This window comes from Triturus cristatus, chromosome 11, assembly GCF_964204655.1.
Source record: "Triturus cristatus chromosome 11, aTriCri1.1, whole genome shotgun sequence".
Lineage (NCBI taxonomy): Eukaryota > Metazoa > Chordata > Amphibia > Caudata > Salamandridae > Triturus > Triturus cristatus.
This window is the reverse complement of record NC_140594.1, coordinates 1,152,214,022-1,152,235,832: the sequence shown is the minus strand read 5'-3', so window position 1 is coordinate 1,152,235,832 and position 21,811 is coordinate 1,152,214,022. Positions and strand designations below refer to the sequence as shown.

The 21,811-nt window shown below is 45.2% G+C and overlaps 1 protein-coding gene across 1 annotated transcript in view; it reads left to right on the top strand.

Annotated features, from left to right (window-relative positions):
- Positions 1-21,811, top strand: part of LOC146788620 (uncharacterized) — a 447,327-nt gene that overhangs the window by 203,236 nt on the left and 222,280 nt on the right. The window contains exon 6 of the mRNA XM_085635787.1: positions 7,680-14,009. Coding sequence (XP_085491913.1) covers positions 7,680-14,009 — 6,330 coding nt within the window. The remainder of the gene's footprint in view (positions 1-7,679; positions 14,010-21,811) is intronic.

The window sequence follows — 21,811 nt, the reverse complement described above, 5'->3', positions numbered from 1 at the left end:
CTATCAGGGATAACGTAATTTTCCAATATGTAATTAAAGATTGACGCCAGGAAACCTGACCATTGTGATGTAAAGTGCTTAAAAAGAGCCTGGGGAAGTCCATTAGGGCTGAAGGCACAGTCTGTCTGAGACTTTTTGATGACTTTCTTTATCTCCGCCACTGTTATTATCCGTGGTGCCACAATATCTGTATTGGGACAATGAGGGCTAGTTGTGATCAACAAACCGCTCTTAAAGTGGGACTTCAGATACTGAGCACGTTCCATCTCACTGATGTTAGCGTTGTTTGCCGCTGCGGGGCATTTCTCGTTCATCAACTCAATTCTTGTAGTAGGGAAGGGTCCAGATCTAATAACTTTTGGATACTACCCAATGCCTACGTGAGATGCTCGTCAAATCAAACATTCACTCCCAGTCATGAGATCTGAGTTAAATCCATCATTCTTTTGTTGACCATGCCACCCCAGTTTAGACCCAGCCGTATGCAAATCAGTCTTGACCCTGCTCCTCCTGGGAACAGTCTAGCCAGAAATGGCAAGCGTTGTCCTCCATGGACAAGAAACAAGCATCCTGGAACTGTGTGGGAGGGCAGGTCGGATAAACAGACGCGGAGGCCGTATATATGATGACAAGGGTCGAGCTTTATTTAAGGCTGCGCTTAAGGGTGTTGGAGATATGGTAAAGTTCTCTGTATCCTCTATCTTCTCTGTCCTTTCTTCTTCTTCCCTCCGTGTGTTTGGGTCAGTGAATCCCTCGATTGTTGATTCTTCTTCTGGACGTATGGTGTTCCCCCGGAGGCTCATGAGCATGAAAAGAAAAAGGGAGCCGTCAGTTTATTATGAAATGGCACCTTATTAGAGGATAGTTCCTTCACCAAACCCGGGAGTGACGGTGTGCTGCTTTCTGAGGGGGAAGTGCCACTCGTGAGGGAGAAAAACCGTAACAATATAGCAGGGGCCCCGATATCCTACACACAGGGGTATCTTGTCCCTCTTCTCAATCGTTAGGCTAGCGTGGTTGATCGTGGTCACAGGGAAGGGTTAGTGCACGTAAGTTATCCTTCTTCCCCCCTCCATTTTCTGTCTCTACCCCACCCTTGTCTCCCTTCCCCCGTCCCGCACCACTCACCGGCTCCGCCGCAACTCTTCTCCCGAGTTGCGGCCGCTCTCCAGCCTCCTCCTGAGGTGTCCACCACTCTTCGCACCACCGCTCGTCTTCTTCGTCCTCTTGGCCTTGGGTGTCTTCGGGTTCCTTGTCTTCTCCGCACTCCGTGGTTCCTGTTCTCGTCGTCTCGTCCTCCGTATACTTCCTCCTTTCTCCGGCTTCCTCGTCGCACCCTCTGTTCGGGGATTGGTCTCTTTTATTCTCGTTCTCGTGACTGCTTCCGGGTTCTCCCCTCTCTTCTCGCGGGACCTGGAGAAGCGGTTCCTGTAGGGGCGGCATACGGAGGGGATTGTTTACTGCTCCGGGGATGGCTTGCCGGGTTTCCGGTCTCAGGGTCCTAATGCCGGTAGGTGGGGGTTCGGGGATGCGGAATACTGGCCAGGGGGAAGAGTCGCTCGGCTCTTCCCGACAAACTGGCTTTGGGGTTTCACCCATCATCAACTAGGCAAGCTTGAATCGAGTGGCACAGTGAGCCTGGGACCCATGTCAATTATGGATTTGGTACTACAATCCAGAATGCAACCTTTTAGAGGCCAGGTGCCTAGTGGCTAACCCTGCCCATCAGGAGCAAAATGAGTCAAAGATCGTGAAAATTGTGAAGATATGGCACTGAGAAGTTTGACCTTTGACACCCACCTTTTAAAAAATGAGAAATGGAGAGTTTTGTGCTTTGCGGTGATTTTCTTTATTTACCCCAGGGGTGGAACAGGGCCAAGAGCTGAAGTCATTCTTTAATTACTTATCCGAGTAGGTGTAGATGGGGCCCCCTTCCCCCAACTCTAGAATGCCCCGAGGTTACCTGTTTGCCCCAGGCGCCTGCGCATAAATGATGGACCCACTGGAACAAATTCCTAGGGCCCAGAACAGCATAGAAAGCCTGATGCAATCTTGAATGGGGCCCAGGACTCATCTCCAGACGCCGACGCCGAGAGGAAGAGTGCACAGGCCTGGTGCTTGAGTGCTCATGTCAACACTACTTCCATAGAGGGAGCTGAGGATGAAGGTGCCGCAGCCTGGTGGGAGCACAAAGAACTGTGGCCAACTTCCACGTGCACGTAAGGACAAGTGCTGCACTGTGGAGCTGGCAAGGGGCATGGGGACCTTGCGGCTCCTCATGCAGCACCCTCAACTTTCCCTCCAGGCAGTGGGTGTCCTGGCCCTGGGTGGGACAGTTGCACCCACCAACAATAAAACTAATGAAAATACTGACAAGCAAAGGCTCACAGAGGGTGAGCCAGCTGTTTAAAGATGAATTTTCTAGGATCATGGAACACCCCATGATACCCTTCGAGGGCTTGGCTGTGCCTCTTTCCTTTCTCGTGGTGCACCAAGGAGGGCCATGGGCTCCACCAAAGTTGACACAAATTATGTGTGTGGGGGCTACAGGAGTTGTAGCAGCCCCACAGGAGTGTTGTAAGCAATCTGACCCCAAGTCTCTTGGAATCTTGTAGGCATGACCCCTGGGAGGGGCTCACCCTGTATTTAAAAATACATTTCTTGGATTCAATTTTTAGGGTGTAAGATGTTTGAAAGAGGATATACCGTGCTCCTATCATACAGAAAACAACCTGCCTAAAGATTCAGGTACACTTGCCATTTCCTACTGACCAATTAGTTGCGTGTAGTCTATCTATCTATCTATCTATCTATCTATCTATCTATCTATCTATCTATCTATCTATCTATCTATCTATCTATCTATCTATCTATCTATCTATCTATCTATCTATCTATCTATCTATCTATCTATCTATCTATCTATCTATCTATCTATCTGTCTGTCTGTCTGTCTGTCTGTCTGTCTATCTATCTCTATATTAATTTATATATTTTTTTCATATATTTACTTATTCATGATTTCTATGTAGCGGTCAACATTTTCATATTTTAACAGCCACTTACATGTGCTTTAATGTTTACACTTTGTTTACATAATGACTTGAAAGCTAAGTCCTTCTCTTTGTTTCTTGTGCTCCTACCATGGCAAACCATTACCTTTATGAAGTTTCCAATAAATAAGAAAGATGTGTTATACTCTGATGCTCCTCTGTTACAACGAACCAGTCTTTTTACTACTGAAATGATGCTTACACTCAATGAAATGTGTTTTGATGCTCAACCTCTGTCTGTATTCTAATAAGGGGAGAACTTCTGCATATATAGTGAACCTCAGCATCTATGTATTGTGATATATGGATGACTCACTTACCTAGGCAAGACGTATCAATAGGTATATTCTCAAGCAGCCGTGTGTCCCACAAAACAAATTTTATAAACCCTCTACATCGAACAACTTTGACAATAGAACAGAGCTCTACTCCATCTCCAGTTTTTGATCCAAACACAATATTTTAGTTTTTTTTATTAAAAATGTAGTGCTCCCTTCGCCATGGGGGTCATTTCCCTTGGCAAGGAGGGCATTATTTGCATTTTGCTGTCCTCACCACGAGGGTTTTCCAGTGATGGCTTATGTCTGCCCATGCTGATTGGGTGTATGGACGATTCTGTAGCATGTTACTGAATTGCAATTTGATGTTTGTACGTTTCAAAAAGCTTTTTAGCGGTCGCAAAAAGGCAATCACAAAAAACTTTTGCACATCTAGCCCCAAGTCCCTATTGCTTTCATTAAAGAACTAAAAGTAAAAGCCAATGTGTGAGGACAAGAATAACATTTTGATATCAGAAGTGCCCAAACCCATAAAACATGAATCCTGGCTTGGCGGAGAGACAAAGTTGTCCCCAAATAGTTGGAATGAACAACCTGAAAAGCCTGAAGAGAGTTAGCATCCCTGAGCAAGCACTGGGACACATGTTTGTCAGGGGTGGCAAAAAAAAACCTGCTTGAAAACCTATACTGCAATAAAGCATTTAGGCATGTGAAATATTTCCAAGCCTCTGTCCAATCTGAATTCAGGCCCAGACTCCATTCTCACCTTCACAAGGTACCTGTGATTATTGTTGAGGCACTGAACAATAGACACTTAAAAATTACCCAGTTGAAGATAGTCAGTGGTGCCCTGAGGGAGGGAAGGATCCCTTTTGTCAATAATATGGTTATTTATCCCTTTGCTTCAAGGTGAGGGGCAGTCCATTAGGAAGCTGATTTACTTCCGTTCAAATACATTTTTAAAACCTTTTTTGAAAATATAAGAGGTGAAGAAAAGGATGCCCTTTTCCTATAAATTGCTACTCTGCTCTGTCCTCTTAATGACTTCTTACAAAATAGATGACATATGATCCTAAAACATTCATGAATTATCGATTTAATGCACAAGTTTTTGTAAAGGGGAAACCATAGGTGCCAAGAACCTCCTCAAACAGGCACCTCTTAAAGGCCATGAACATATGAAATGGGCCAGTGAGGCATTCCTTTGGGTGTCTACCTTTGGTCGCCCCTCTTGGAGAAGTCATGCACTGTTTTGTAGTTTCATCTTTGTGCTACCTCCAAGCTTATATATTGATTCATTGTGTGACTTTCCAGTTATGAATCGGCAACTGGATGGAAACTCAGAAACACAGTAGATTACTAACCAACTTTTATGATTTCTCGGTCTTTGACGAGAACTGTGTTACTGTTTCGGCAATGGGCATGGGTGCAAAGAAATTGCAGGGCACGGCCTATAATTTAACCAATATTGGACAGTTTCAGGAGAAACTTTTCTGGTGGGGTTTCATGACACCTTTGATGCAGGTGGGCTTCATTGTCAACAGAGAGCCTCAGCATTGCCCCAGGGCTGAAGTTTTAATGTGAGAATGTGAACATCAGGTCTTGTCACTTGTTTAGGCCATTGACAATTATAGCTCCACAGGGCAGAGACATGGCCGGGGTTTGAGTCAGATGTGGACAAAGTCAATACCCCATTGTTGAGCCTGAAGCTGTTCTCTACTCAGCCACTCCAGTATTGGAGGGTGATTGTGGGTAGTTCCCTTTAGAAAATCCCTGGTCTGGGATGAGCCCTCACAGGACCAATGGGACATGTCAATATTAGGATATCCAGACCACTCCTGGTCAGATTCCCCAAGGCCAGCCTTTCCCTAACCTGTCCTTTTAGTAATTACTTCCGATGTATGTATGAGGAGTGTTTCTTGGAGCCAGGATCCACTGGAATTCCAAATTATAGTAAGTGGACGATAAAAGTGAGAGTACCACTAAACCGTATTATATGGATTCCTACATTTGTGGCTAGGATATAGCCCTCTCATAATCACTTCCAGTACATCAAAGGTTTAGAATCAGGGACTTTGTTCATGAAAGTTTGTCTAGCCATATCTCTGTGCCTCACTGGTGTTCAAGAATGATATTCCCTCCTATCAGCTCATAGATTAGATATACCTCACTGCCAACTGTTTTTGCACACATAGAGTGAGATAGAGGAAACTTCCTGCAAGAAGATGATGAACTGAGCGCTGAAACTTTTCAGAGACTACCCCTAGTCACAGATCTGGGTTGAATCCATCATAGTTCTTTAGCTCACTTCGCCAGCTAGTTCAGACCCAGCCATATGCAAATCAGTCTTGACCCTGTGCCTCATGGGAACAGTCCATCCCTAACTGCCAGTCCAGATCCTCCCTGGACCAGAAACAAGCATCCTTGGACCGATTTCCGGGTATCACCCCTCATCAGCTAGGCTAGCTTGACTCCAGCGATATAGTGAGCATGGGACTCATGGATGGAATGCTGAACAATGTCATACATTCGCCTCCAGTAGAGAGATCTGGGCCTAAATCCTTCATTTTTTGTATCACCATGTCATTCCAGTTTTAACCCAGCCATATGCAAATCAGTCTTGACCCTGCTCCCCATGGGAACAGTACAGCCCAAACTGCCAGGCAAGCTCCTCCCTGGACCAGAAACAACTTTTAGAAAGTTTGCATTTTCCTACCCTAACTATTTGATGCTTGCAGCTTGTTCCTGGGTCACAAGACTGGGTGTAGCTGACAGTTGGACTTTGTTTATTTCTCCAGGACAGCAACACAATAGAGGGATTAGGTATGCCTGGATGGTCCATCAACTGGCAGGACTGGGGAGGGTGAAGCTGGGCACAGCCTCACTTGCAACTGAATTGACTGTGCTCTGCTTCACACAAAGGACTTGTCAACACTGGATTATCCAAGCAACCAGCTTGGCACCAAGGCAAGGGAAGAAGGAAACCTCTAGCATTCCAATGGGAATTCTCTGGAAAGAAGGGTATTAAAAAATGCACTCTCAGACCCACTCTCCAGTTCACTTTCTGAACCTGCGTAAGGACTCTCAGAGGACTGCCTGCTGCTGTCTGCTGCTGTGTACGTCAGAAGACTGTCTTACTGCACCTAGAAGGACTACTTTGCACCGTGAAGTCTTCCTTGAACCTTCAGAGGCCTGCCCTGCTGTTTAATCCCTCTTCTACTGCTGAACCCAGGATTACCAGAGTGCTCCAAGGGCTGGTTGACTTTCCTCCTGGTCAAAGCCTCATGGACACAAAAGGCTCCAACCATCTTGATAAAGCCTGAGTGAGTCCTAATCCCCCAAGTTGTGCCTCTCCAGTCATGGGCCCTTGCTGGTGGTGCTAAAAATGCCCAGATAGCCAAAATCCAATAATCGCCGGTTGTCCTGACTTCATGCCAGCTCCTGCTACGTTGTTCTCCACAGCAGCAAATCCTGTTCAGTGTCCTTTGCCAAATGGGTGTCCGGCATCCTGGAACTCTCATTGGCTACAGCCTCCTGCTTTGACTGGCTGGAGATTTTTGGCTTCCATTAAGTGACTACGCCCGAATGAAAAAATCTTCCCAGCGGATTCATCCAGTAGCACCCCGACAATGACTCACCCTCCTTCCCTGAACTCTCTCAAAATTTCTTCTAAGTCTGAAGGTAAGTGCCGGCCCGTCCGAATCAACTTCTTTTATCTGACCCACCCTCCATTGCAGTCGCCCGTATCTTTCGTCTTTGACACGGTCTTGCACAACTATATGTCTGCGGTTTGCGCTTTTTAAGCCCTAGTTTTTATCTTAAACTTTACAAATTCGTAAATCCGGTTCTACTAATTGGATTTTGCTGTTTTGGTATCAAATCGTTTATTAAAATTGACTCTCTTTTTCTAATTTGATGTGGGGTTTTTTGTGTTGTATTTTCACTTTCTTAATCATTGTATGATGCATAAATACTTGACACATTGCCTCTAAGGTAAGCCTGACTGCTTTTGTGCCCAGCTACCGGAAGGTTAAGCACAGGTTAACTTAGTGACTTTTGTGGTTCACACTGACAAGGATTGTGTCTGTTGCTTGAGCAAGGTTAACACCCCACTCACCAATAACACAATTTCCCACAGTAAACAAGGTAAGGAGTGATATAGCCAGGGCATGTACTTCTTATTGTCAATGAAGAGTCACTAAAATAAGTAAGTGGTGTTAGATTGGTTTATATGTGTGACAAAACATCTGAATCCATCAAATAGAAACTACTATTTGAATCTTGTGATTAACAGTTCCCACATACAAATTGGTAATTCATGTTTTTCTTCTCCACTTTGCCAACACAGAGAGCATCCTTACAGAATCAGAATCATCCACAGAAAGCCCCCAGAGCAGCAGAGGAGCAACAGAGAGCGTCATTACACATTCAGAAGCAGAAGGCAGTACAAATGAGTCAGAAATAACCCCGGAAACTCCTGTGACTACTGCATTGGTAACAGAAAGCATAACTCCTGTATTAGAAACAACCACAAACAATCCTGAGATCAGCACAGCAACCACAAAGAGCATCATTACAGAATCCGAAGCATCCACAGAAAGCCCCCAGAGCAGCACAAGAGCAACAGGCAGCATCATTACAGAATCAGAAGCAGCCACAGAAAGCCACAAGAGCAGCATGGGAGCAACAGATATCATCATTACAGAATCAGAAGCATCCACAGAAAGCCACAAGAGCAGCACAAGAGCAACAGAGAGCACCATTACCAAATCAGAAGCATCCACAGAAAGCCACAAGAGCAGTACGGGAGCAACAGACAGCATCATTACTGAATCAGAAGCACCCACAGAAAGCCCCCAGAGCAGTAGAGGAACAACAGAGAGCATCATTATAGAATCAGAAGCATCCACAGAAAGCCACAAGAGCAGCACAAGAGCAACAGAGAGCGTCATTACAGAATCAGAAGCATCCACAGAAACCTATAAGAGCAGCACAAGAGCAACAGAGAGCATCATTACAGATTCAGAACCAGAAGGCAGTGCAAATGAATCAGAGAGAACCACGGAAACTACTGTGACTAGTCCATTGGTAACAGAAAGCATAGCTCCTGTATTAGAAACAACCTCAAACAATCCAGAGATCAGCATAGCAACAACCAAGAGCATCTTTACAGAAACAGGAGCACCCACAGAAAGACCCCAGAGCAGCACAGGCGCAACAGAGAGCATCATTACAGAATCGGAAGCACCCACAGAAAGCCCCCAGAGCAGCAGAGGAGCAACTGAGAGCATCATTACAGAAACAGGAGCACCCACAGAAAGCCCCAAGAGCAGCACAAGAGCAACAGAGAGCAGCATTACAGAATCAAAAGCACCCACAGAAAGCCACAAGAGCAGCACAGGAGCAACAGACAGCATCGTTACAGAATCGGAAGCACCCACAGAAAGCCCCAAGAGCAGCACAAGAGCAACAGACAGCATCATTACAGAAACAGGAGCCCCCACAGAAATCCCCAAGAGCAGCACAAGAGCAATGGAGAGCACCATTACAGAAACAGGAGCACCCACAGAAAGACCTGAGAGCAGCACAAGAGCAACAGAGAGCATCATTACAGAAACAGGAGCACACACAGAAAGACCTGAGAGCAGCACAGGAGCAACAGACAGCATCATTACAGAATCAGAAACGACCACAGAAAGCCCCCAGAGCAGCACAAGAGCAACAGACAGCATCATCACAGAATCAAAAGCATCCACAGAAAGCCCCAAGAGCAGCACAGGAGCAACAGACAGCATCATTACAGAATCAGAAGCATCCACAGAAAGCCCCGAGAGCAGCACAAGAGCAACAGAGAGCATCATTACAGAATCAGAAGCACCCACAGAAAGACCTGAGAGCAGCACAAGAGCAACAGAGAGCATCATTACAGAAACAGGAGCACCCACAGAAAGACCTGAGAGCAGCACAGGGGCAACAGACAGCATCATTACAGAATCAGAAACGCCCACAGAAAGCCCCCAGAGCAGCACAAGAGCAACAGACAGCATCATCACAGAATCAAAAGCATCCACAGAAAGCCCCAAGAGCAGCACAGGAGCAACAGACAGCATCATTACAGAATCAGAAGCATCCACAGAAATCCCCAAGAGCAGCACAAGGGCAATGGAGAGCATCATTACAGAAACAGGAGCACCCACAGAAAGCCCCCAGAGCAGCACAGGAGCAACGGAGAGCATTATTACAGAATCGGAAGCACCCACAGAAAGCCCCCAGAGCAGCAGAGGAGCAACAGAGAGCATCATTACAGAATCAGAAGCACCCACAGAAAGACCTGAGAGCAGCACAAGAGCAACAGAGAGCATCATTACAGAAACAGGAGCACCCACAGAAAGACCTGAGAGCAGCACAGGGGCAACAGACAGCATCATTACAGAATCAGAAACGCCCACAGAAAGCCCCCAGAGCAGCACAAGAGCAACAGACAGCATCATCACAGAATCAAAAGCATCCACAGAAAGCCCCAAGAGCAGCACAGGAGCAACAGACAGCATCATTACAGAATCAGAAGCATCCACAGAAATCCCCAAGAGCAGCACAAGGGCAATGGAGAGCATCATTACAGAAACAGGAGCACCCACAGAAAGCCCCCAGAGCAGCACAGGAGCAACGGAGAGCATTATTACAGAATCGGAAGCACCCACAGAAAGCCCCCAGAGCAGCAGAGGAGCAACAGAGAGCATCATTACAGAATCGGAAGCATCCACAGAAAGCCACAAGAGTATCACTGTAGTAACAGAGAGCATCATTACAGAATCAGAAGCACCCACAGAGAGCCCCCAGAGCAGCAGAGGAGCAACAGGGAACATCATTACAGAATCAGAAGCACCCACAGAAAGCCCCCAGAGCAGCAGAGGAGCAACAGAGAGCATCATTACAGAAACAGGAGCACCCACAGAAGGCCACAAGAGCAGCACAAGAGCAACAGAGAGCGTCATTACAGAATCAGAAGCATCCACAGAAACCCATAAGAGCAGCACAAGAGCAACAGAGAGCATCATTACAGATTCAGAACCAGAAGGCAGTACAAATGAATCAGAGAGAACCACGGAAACTACTGTGACTAGTCCATTGGTAACAGAAAGCATAGCTCCTGTATTAGAAACAACCTCAAACAATCCAGAGATCAGCATAGCAACAACCAAGAGCATCTTTACAGAAACAGGAGCACCCACAGAAAGACCCCAGAGCAGCACAGGCGCAACAGAGAGCATCATTACAGAATCGGAAGCACCCACAGAAAGCCCCCAGAGCAGCAGAGGAGCAACTGAGAGCATCATTACAGAAACAGGAGCACCCACAGAAAGCCCCAAGAGCAGCACAAGAGCAACAGAGAGCAGCATTACAGAATCAAAAGCACCCACAGAAAGCCACAAGAGCAGCACAGGAGCAACAGACAGCATCATTACAGAATCGGAAGCACCCACAGAAAGCCCCCAGAGCAGCAGAGGAGCAACTGAGAGCATCATTAGAGAAACAGGAGCACCCACAGAAAGCCCCACGAGCAGCACAAGAGCAACAGAGAGCAGCATTACAGAATCAAAAGCACCCACAGAAAGCCACAAGAGCAGCACAGGAGCAACAGAGAGCATTATTACAGAAACAGGAGCACCCACAGAAATCCCCAAGAGCAGCACAACAGCAATGGAGAGCATCATTACAGAAACAGGAGCACCCACAGAAATCCCCAAGAGCAGCACAACAGCAATGGAGAGCATCATTACAGAAACAGGAGCACCCACAGAAAGACCTGAGAGCAGCACAAGAGCAACAGAGAGCATCATTACAGAAACAGGAGCACCCACAGAAAGACCTGAGAGCAGCACAGGAGCAACAGACAGCATCATTATAGAATCAGAAACGACCACAGAAAGCCCCCAGAGCAGCACAAGAGCAACAGACAGCATCATCACAGAATCAAAAGCATCCACAGAAAGCCCCAAGAGCAGCACAGGAGCAACAGACAGCATCATTACAGAATCAGAAGCATCCACAGAAAGCCCCGAGAGCAGCACAAGAGCAACAGAGAGCATCATTACAGAATCAGAAGCACCCACAGAAAGACCTGAGAGCAGCACAAGAGCAACAGAGAGCATCATTACAGAAACAGGAGCACCCACAGAAAGACCTGAGAGCAGCACAGGAGCAACAGACAGCATCATTACAGAATCAGAAACACCCACAGAAAGCCCCCAGAGCAGCACAAGAGCAACAGACAGCATCATCACAGAATCAAAAGCATCCACAGAAAGCCGCAAGAGCAGCACAGGAGCAACAGACAGCATCATTACAGAATCAGAAGCACCCACAGAAAGCCTCCAGAGCAGCACAGGAGCAACAGAGAGCATTATTACAGAATCGGAAGCACCCACAGAAAGCCCCCAGAGCAGCAGAGGAGCAACAGAGAGCATCATTACAGAATCGGAAGCACCCACAGAAATCCCCCAGAGCAGCAGAGGAGCAACAGAGAGCATCATTACAGAATCGGAAGCACCCACAGAGAGCCCCCAGAGCAGCAGAGGAGCAACAGGGAACATCATTACAGAATCAGAAGCACCCACAGAAAGCCCCCAGAGCAGCAGAGGAGCAACAGAGAGCATCATTACAGAAACAGGAGCACCCACAGAAGGCCACAAGAGCAGCACAAGAGCAACAGAGAGCGTCATTACAGAATCAGAAGCATCCACAGAAACCCATAGGAGCAGCACAAGAGCAACAGAGAGCATCATTACAGATTCAGAACCAGAAGGCAGTACAAATGAATCAGAGAGAACCACGGAAACTACTGTGACTAGTCCATTGGTAACAGAAAGCATAGCTCCTGTATTAGAAACAACCACAAACAATCCAGAGATCAGCATAGCAACAACCAAGAGCATCATTACAGAAACAGGAGCACCCACAGAAAGACCCCAGAGCAGCACAGGCGCAACAGAGAGCATCATTACAGAATCGGAAGCACCCACAGAAAGCCCCCAGAGCAGCAGAGGAGCAACTGAGAGCATCATTACAGAAACAGGAGCACCCACAGAAAGCCCCAAGAGCAGCACAAGAGCAACAGAGAGCAGCACTACAGAATCAAAAGCACCCACAGAAAGCCACAAGAGCAGCACAGGAGCAACAGACAGCATCGTTACAGAATCGGAAGCACCCACAGAAAGCCCCAAGAGCAGCACAAGAGCAACAGACAGCATCATTACAGAAACAGGAGCACCCACAGAAATCCCCAAGAGCAGCACAAGAGCAATGGAGAGCATCATTACAGAAACAGGAGCACCCACAGAAAGACCTGAGAGCAGCACAAGAGCAACAGAGAGCATCATTACAGAAACAGGAGCACCCACAGAAAGACCTGAGAGCAGCACAGGAGCAACAGACAGCATCATTACAGAATCAGAAACGACCACAGAAAGCCCCCAGAGCAGCACAAGAGCAACAGACAGCATCATTACAGAATCAAAAGCATCCACAGAAAGCCCCAAGAGCAGCACAGGAGCAACAGACAGCATCATTAGAGAATCAGAAGCACCCACAGAAAGACCTGAGAGCAGCACAAGAGCAACAGAGAGCGTCATTACAGAAACAGGAGCACCCACAGAAAGACCTGAGAGCAGCACAGGAGCAACAGACAGCATCATTACAGAATCAGAAACGCCCACAGAAAGCCCCCAGAGCAGCACAAGAGCCAGCATCATCACAGAATCAAAAGCATCGACAGAAAGCCCCAAGAGCAGCACAGGAGCAACAGACAGCATCATTACAGAATCAGAAGCACCCACAGAAAGCCTCCAGAGCAGCACAGGAGCAACAGAGAGCATTATTACAGAATCGGAAGCACCCACAGAAAGCCCCCAGAGCAGCAGAGGAGCAACAGAGAACATCATTACAGAATCGGAAGCACCCACAGAAATCCCCCAGAGCAGCAGAGGAGCAACAGGGAGCATCATTACAGAATCGGAAGCACCCACAGAGAGCCCCCAGAGCAGCAGAGGAGCAACAGGGAACATCATTACAGAATCAGAAGCACCCACAAAAAGCCCCCAGAGCAGCAGAGGAGCAACAGAGAGCATCATTACAGAAACAGGAGCACCCACAGAAAGACCCCAGAGCAGCACAAGAGCAACGGACAGCATCATTACAGAATCAGGAGCATCCACAGAAGGAACCATAAATATTGCCATAAGTAGGTCAGAAGTAACCAAAACTAGCACTACTGCATCCGAACCAAGCACAGACATTTTGATGAGCAGTTCAGGAGCAACAGAGAGGGGCACAACTGCTTTATCAAAACCCTCTGGTACAAGTAGAAGCATCTCCAAAGTAACTGAAAGCATCAACACAAGCACCCTTCTGACAACACCGGATATGAGCACCACAACCACCCATCAAATGTCAACAGCAGCCAGCACAGCAAACACTCACCTACTGCCGACAGAAGAGAGTACATCACCATCATCTATAACACCTCCAGGAGTGACTTCTCCAACTATGTATTCAACATCACCATCAGAGGACAACAATACAGCCAAAGTGACCATTCCACAGCCTATCTCGCCATTTCTGACTTCTGCGAGTCCCACCGTACTCTTAAGAAGCACCCCAACAGCAGAAAGCATCACAAGTAAGTCAGTGATTGATCTTTCAATGTGGTTTTAGTTGTTGGTCATGAAGTGAAATACTTATATAAGTGCAATGTAGACAGAAAGAATAAGTTAGTCTTGCAAAAGATTGCTTCTGGTAGCAATTACTTCTGCCAGCCAATGGTAAGGGAATTAAACTCATCTGTAAAAACAGTAGACAATGAATATGGGTAAGATATTTCTGATGTACCTGGTGGTATTTTATGCACGTCTTAAGGTAGTCGCCTGGCAGCCTTCTCTCACCTATGAATTAACTAGTGCAGCGATATTGGCTCTCACGCAATATGGTGCTATGTGCTGGGGAGAGTCACATCAGGGGGGCAAGTGGTGTGACAACTGCAGGAAGGAACATGAGATCTAGAGGATGACAATGAATTAAAAGGCCCAGGGAAGCAAAGTGAGCTGAGATATTTTTGACTCCGAAGAAAAACAGTGTAATGTTCTAAAAATGTAGGGCCCAGGATGGCTAAGATTTTGCACTGGGGTTCCGTTACTTTTTGGACACAGCCGACGCATAATCTATTTTGGTATTTACTAAGCCATGCAAAGCCTGAATTGTGTGACTTTGTAAAAAAAAAAAAAGAAAAGTAACACAGCGGAGTACATAGCTCTGCCTCGCGTTATGTTGCAACGGGGAGGACTCACATTGGTAGACCATGGCTGCTCCCGCACATCCATCCATGTATTTTTGATACAAACCCATATTTACTGAAGTCAATAAACATGGGTTCAGCCAAAATGGTGTTCTCACTCTAGGCTGTCATAGCAAGGAGCAATATCCTTATATCTTGTTCTGCAGCACACATACAAAGAGGAAATAGCCTCAAAGTATAGTTTTTGTGCAGGAAGGGATACCTTCCTGTTGCAAAACTGTCCAGATCACAACGCAGGCACCCTTGTGCGGTAGGAGAGAGCTGAATTGCACTATAACTACGTAAATATAACACAGTTCTGCTTTCCCTCTTTCAACCAACGCAGCAGGGCAACTTCCCAAGCTGTGCTGCGTTGCAGGAACTCTAAGCAAATATGCCCCTTAATTTGCTACCCTATGGTTGCAACAGTCCCCAACTCCACAAATGAGCATTGTGCACAAAAATGTTCCCAAAGATAATTAATTACAGAGGAGAACACAACAGTGTGCAACCAAAACACATTAATTGATGACAAAAACAAATGAATCCATAAAAAACACTAATTGATTGAAAACAAAGTGACTCAATTCATGATTCAAAAATCTAGTTTTTTCAGAACTTGGATCTTGGTTTTTATATGATCCAAAAAATCTCAATATATGGTCACCTCCAAAGGGTGCTGGAGGGTGTGAAGGAAAACTTTGTAAAGAGAAAATGTGGTGGTATTCATCTCTGTGAGCAATGAGAGATTTCATGCCCTTGCATATGGGCTTGATCTGGGTGGCAAGTAGCAGGTCAGGAGATGCCCTAGATGGGAAGTGACAGGGTTGAGTGTCAATATGTGTAATTGTGCACCCAACAACTAAACACAACGAATGTTATTGTAAATGCATGCTTGACCAGAGGCAGGTGGCCTGACACTAAACAGAGACTTTCAGGGGTTCTGTCACAGGCTTGGAGTAACATTGTTCACTTTAGCATTTTATGGAATACTTATGTTATGAGTTGTGTAAATACTAGCAAGTGAAAGCTTTTGCATTCAGTTGTGACTGTGCCTTTGTGGGATGCACTGTGCAACATGGTGGCTTTCAGAATTGCCCTCTATTTTATGATAGCATCTTGTGTGTTATGTTTTTTAATTAGGCCCGGGCAAAAGTTATTTTACATTCGTAATGCGAAATTTGTTAAATTTTGCCGCTATGCCACTTGGCATAATTACGCCACCTTAGCAGCAACGTTTTAGCACTGGAGTACAGGAATAATGTGACGGCCACAGTTTGAGTGGTTGTTGTTTGTGGCAGTTGTGGCTTTTGGACTATTTTTTGTTAGCGTGAAAATGTGTTATTGCGTCCAAAATGGAGGCAAGGACACATTTCACACTAAAATATAGGGGCATATTTATGTGAAGATTGCATCATGTTTGCACCACGCAACGTGGTACATGCGTGATGCAAACCTCTAAGTCAGATTTTTGAAGTCACTCAAAGTCACTTTGCGTGGCTCTGAGCAGCTTCAATCATCTGGAGTAACACAACGTAAATCGCTGCATTGCTTTACTCTGCCCTGGGAAGATGTTACATGGGCGTTGCGTGGGTATTCCCACGGATCTCCAAGAGATTTTGACCCATTCCCAGATTTACAAGGTCTTGTAAATCTGGGGATGCACCAAAATCTTACTCATTCACAGGGGAGGTGTAACAAGGAGACATCTCAGAATGCAGCACACATAGAAAGAGGAATATGCTTCCCAGGATTGTTTTGGTGCAGGAAGGTGCCCCTTCCTCCACTAAAAACAATCTAGCATGCAACACAGGCCCCCCTGCACCATGTTGCACAGATGCCTGTATAGGCGCTAGGCTTCCAAAAGGCCGCCAGTAGAAGGGAAAGAACAGGATTGTGACGTATTGTCTTTAAATATGGCGCATTTTGGCCCTTTGCCTGCCACGCAGCGCTGCACTAGGTGACTTGGCCATAACTATGGTTAATAGTGTTCATTTCTGTTTTCGCATTTTGCATATTTTTACTTAATTTGTTGAATTTATCATAATTACATGAAAGCAATTTGCATGAATTTCGCATACCTCTATTTTTATTGGACCTTAGAAAGACTAGAGTTCAGCCAGCAATGGTATTGCGTCATATTGCAGATGTTTTTCTTAAAAAGTCATGTGACAGAATTCCAGATGTTCTTTCAATGGAGAGAAAACATAAGCCTCCTGGAGACATATCCCTCCACCTTGCTGATTTCTGGGATGAGTCGGACACAACGGTGCTCACATGCCCCTTGTTTAGTGTGTAGTATAGCATTATACCCAGATGCCAGAAGCTATGGCAGTAAATAAATTAACCATGACTTATAATAGATTAGCAAATACAACATTTTATCCAATGAGGGCAGACATTCCAAATTAAACAGGGTGAAACAAAAATACAAACACCGGCTACTGGACAGCAAGGCGAACTCTGACCATTATTCGCCTTCTGCCATTGTATTTTTTTTCATGTAACTCACAATAATACAGTGTTTAATTCATTGTTATTGCCCACTGTTGCGGGCATTAATAGCTGTAAATTCCCAACTCCTACAATTAGTCAGAGCATTCGAGACCATAAAGATGGAGCTGGAAATTAGCATATTTTATTGCCCAAATTAATGCCACTAATGCAGTTGCGGCTGCTGCCAATATACAGTGGTGGGGCTGTGATGATGGGCTTAATAATACATTTTTAAAAAATGTACCTGGTGCTGCCATCCACCTTGCGCCTCTGCTTCTCTGCTTTCCTGCTCCTGGCAGTCCCTTGGACACATCACAGACTCCCTATCCAATCCAGACGCTGCTCTTATGCTATTACCAAGCATGAGACCAGCGCCGGGATTGGCGTGAGTGGGCTGATTTCATGCTCGCTCAGGCACAGAAAGCCTTTTTATGTCGGTTTGGCATTCCTAAGACTACCGGCCAAACAGACATGTGCTCTTACAATGCCCACCACAACTCCTCCTTGCCATAGCCCGGCCCCACCCCTCCCTGCACACTCATGGCTCAGAGGTTCAGCCAGTCACTTAAAAAAATAAAATGATGATAAAATTGTTTCATTTTCATTTTATTTTTCAACTGCTGGATTTGATCAGTGGGGCGACGCTCCTGTGCCATTACGGAGGAGCCGCCGCTGCACCAACGTTACTAGCAGCTATCTTTCTTGCCATATCACAAAACGATGCTTCAGCAATAGAATCTTTCCTTTAGTTGTCAGAAAATTATGCGATGCGTGGCCTAATGGCATAATTTTGCATAGGTGGAACACAAAAAGTTGGAAATTTTGCCAGATTGCATTAGCATATCAAAATCTTTCCTCACTCCTTCCCAAAATCCTAAGGAAGGAAATTGAGGCTCTGCAAGGGTAATATGTCTGACAGATGACTCTTTGAAAAGAGTGCAGCCTATCGCCTTTACCACATCTCTGCTAACCCTCTTTGCAGTATGCCACGGTTAACCCAAATAAAATTACTCTCCAGTTCCACTGCATCTTCTAGTGCTCTGTAACACATTTGCTATCCCGATTCTCCTTTCTCAATACTAATTGTGTTACTAATCTTGCGAGGTTGAGGTCATTATGTTATGCATTGTGACCATGACCAAGGAGGAACACCCCAATACTAGGAAAGCTTTGGCGGAGAATTCACAATGAGGACATCATGGTCCATGAATTATCTGAAGGATGCCATACAAAGTTAATATAACTGTGGGTCAGGTGTCAAAGCCAGGTGCTTGCCACCATGGTCCTCTGAAGTTAGTTGGGCTCTGGGCAAGAACTCACAGCCCATGGCTAAACATCGTGCCTCAGAAGGACTCCGAGGTTGGTGTGGCTCTGGTCCAGAGTTCAATCCTGTGTGCTTAAACCAATGGTCCATGAGCCCCTTTCCTTCCCAAAGGCTAATATAGCTATGATCCATGAGGTTCAAATAAGAAATATTGACCACAAAAATCATGTAGTCCAAACTGTCATGGTAAAAACATTGAACACAAAAATATCAACTTTACACACTTCTATTATAATTTACATTTTGTGGTCCAAATTGTCAATATTGCAATACATTTACTTGTAAATAAAATTATAATAATTGACAAAATAAAACTCAAATTATTTTGTGTAAAATTTGAATATGTAAAAGATATAAATTTCATAAACATTCGTATAAGTTTGATTTATCTACTTCATTATTAATAAAAAACTGTTGTATAGAAATGCAAATGTAAATAAATGTATTAGATCTATTAAAATACTTCTTGAATACAATATATAATAATCTTAATTTATATTAAAGAATAAAACACCAAATAAACATAAACTTATTAGTCATTTAAAAACACAAAATCTAATTATAAGGTAACATTTAATCAGTCATTATAAATATAATTTAAAAATACATAACAATATTTTTAAATACTAAAAGAAATATAAAGCAGAGTAAATACAATAAGTAGTTTCAAACAATAAAACACAATATAAACTTAAGTGAAACATATTTTTTTTATAAATATGTAATATTTCATCCAGAATAAAGTAATATGTAGTAACCTAACTCCAATCCTGACATATTAAAAATAACCAGATAACCAATGAACATACTCTATTCTAAAATAAAATCATACAAAACATTAGTAAAATGCATGCATTGGAGGGTTAACATTTATCACTCTTACTATTTACCATTTTAACTATTCTGACTCCAATCCAGCAAACATTGGAAAAAGCACATACATTGAGAGGTCACATGTACTATTATAACTCCAGTCTAACAAACATTGTGGGAAGTGTCTATACTGTGCAGATTTCATATTTTAACTCCCATCTAACAACATTTTGGCAAAATACATACATCATACATTAGGACGGTCAGCTTCACTATTGTAACTCCAGTCTAACAAGCATTGTGGAAATTGCCTACATTGGGGAGACCAGATTTAACATCAATGTAACACACATTGTGGAAGAGCGTGCACGGGGTGATAAAATGTAGTATTCTAACTCCTGACTAAAAAGCATTTGAGAGGACAGCCAACAATGGCATACAGTGCTCTGCCCAGGTGGCTAAGGAAGCCTCTGGATATCTGTGGAGCCAATGCTGAAGACTGTGTACCTTGGGGGGAGGGTTGAATTGGAGTGCAACCTAGCTATTGGCGATACTGGGAAAGTGGCACTGACACAGGCTCAAGGACTATCGGTAACTGAAAGAGGACTGTAAATATCGTGGTGGCCATCTTTGAAACAGGCAAATTGAAAGTGGGAAACCTGATTGCAGTCCTTCATTTTTTCAAAATAGACAATGCAATATATGTGAATACCCTGCTGCCTTGGAAAACATTACATATGGGTTGTTGTCTTATAAGGTATGCTGATATGCCTTGGGCAATATATAACCTCCAGCAGCTATACGTTACACACCCCCAGGAGTTTCATGGGCATCACAGGGTCAAGTCACGCAGAGACAACAGGCTAGGCCCCCCACAACATACACTAGCGCAGAGACCAAGACTTCAAAAAAGAGAAATTAGACATGGATTACTGAAGGCTGTGGTGATGATTATCACAGTGGATGGTACACCAAGGGAAGTCGAAGAAATGGACAACCTGGTGAATATTTAGAGATATTGGAAAAAGTGGAAATGGACAAGTTGAGCTCAGCGGAAAGAGCAGCCACTGACAAATCGAAGGCATAAAACAGCGTGAAAAATGCTGGTAAAGATCAACGCTCCAGACAGAAATGGGTGACACAGAAATGGGCCCAAAGAAATGGAGTCGGAAGCAGCTGTCAGCTGACACCTCGTGATAAATTAAGGTCAACTCTTAAAGGCTGACTTTTAAATCACACGGAATAAGGGACTTGGTTTCTTACTCTTCATCTACTACATGGCTGAGAATATGCTGATGAGATAGACTACATATATGATGATAAGACACACAATCTCTCTTAGTTAAAGAGTAGTTAATGGTGTGCCTAGCCCACAGAATACTTGAGGTTTGAGCTCTGTTGCCTGCAGCTAGTTTATAGTTAGTGAAATATTAACACTAACCACATTATATTTTCTTTTATTGGTCTCCATGACTCTGTATTCTTTGTTTTGAGTAGCCTCATTTTCGATTGCTGTAACAGTTAGATAAAGAACATCTGACAAGGTAGCTGCGTGAGCGCTCTGCGCGCAATTGTTCTCACCTTCGTGAATTTTTAACAACTTTTGTGTTGAATTTGTTTGTGTACCTGTTTTTAGACAGCGCCCTTCACTTGCACTATAATTGGCCCCGCACTGCCGTTTTGGCGGATTTGGCTCTGGGGTGGGTGACCTGTCCGTTTTGGCCGCCATTTTGGAGTGGGGTGTGTGGATAGAGGTGTCTCTATCCTCCAGCGCTTCAGGGCGCAGGAGCAGCCTGGGAACACCTACTTAAGGCGAGTCCCTCCTGAAACCGCCCCTGACAAGGTAGCTGCGTGAGCGCTCTGCGCGCAATTGTTCTCACCTTCGTGAATTTTTAACAACTTTTGTGTTGAATTTGTTTGTGTACCTGTTTTTAGACAGCGCCCTTCACTTGCACTATAATTGGCCCCGCACTGCCGTTTTGGCGGATTTGGCTCTGGGGTGGGTGACCTGTCCGTTTTGGCCGCCATTTTGGAGTGGGGTGTGTGGATAGAGGTGTCTCTATCCTCCAGCGCTTCAGGGCGCAGGAGCAGCCTGGGAACACCTACTTAAAGCTCCTCCCCTAGCGCAGCGGGATCGCGCAGCGGGCGTGTCCTCGCGTGGCCGGAGTCGTGCCAGAGTCCTGCCCGTCTGCGCCCGTCCGCGCTGAGGACGCGCTGGACGTCGCGGTACTCTGTGTAAGGACTATCATACCATCTTGGGTCCATCATGCTGACGTACTCGCGGGATTGCCTGTTTGCCATCGGTCAGGTAAGCCGCTGTTGCACCCTTCCACCGGTACATCCATTGCGTGGCCCATATCATTGCCCTTGTAATGGGTGGGCTCTAGACTCTCCACATCCTCTCCCAAGGTTTATTACCTCGGAGACTCGCCGTACTACAGACACTCCTACTCTTTTGAAGATCTTGAATTTAAACGTCAGGTCTGCGCTGAAACACTATCAGCATATCTATGACCTC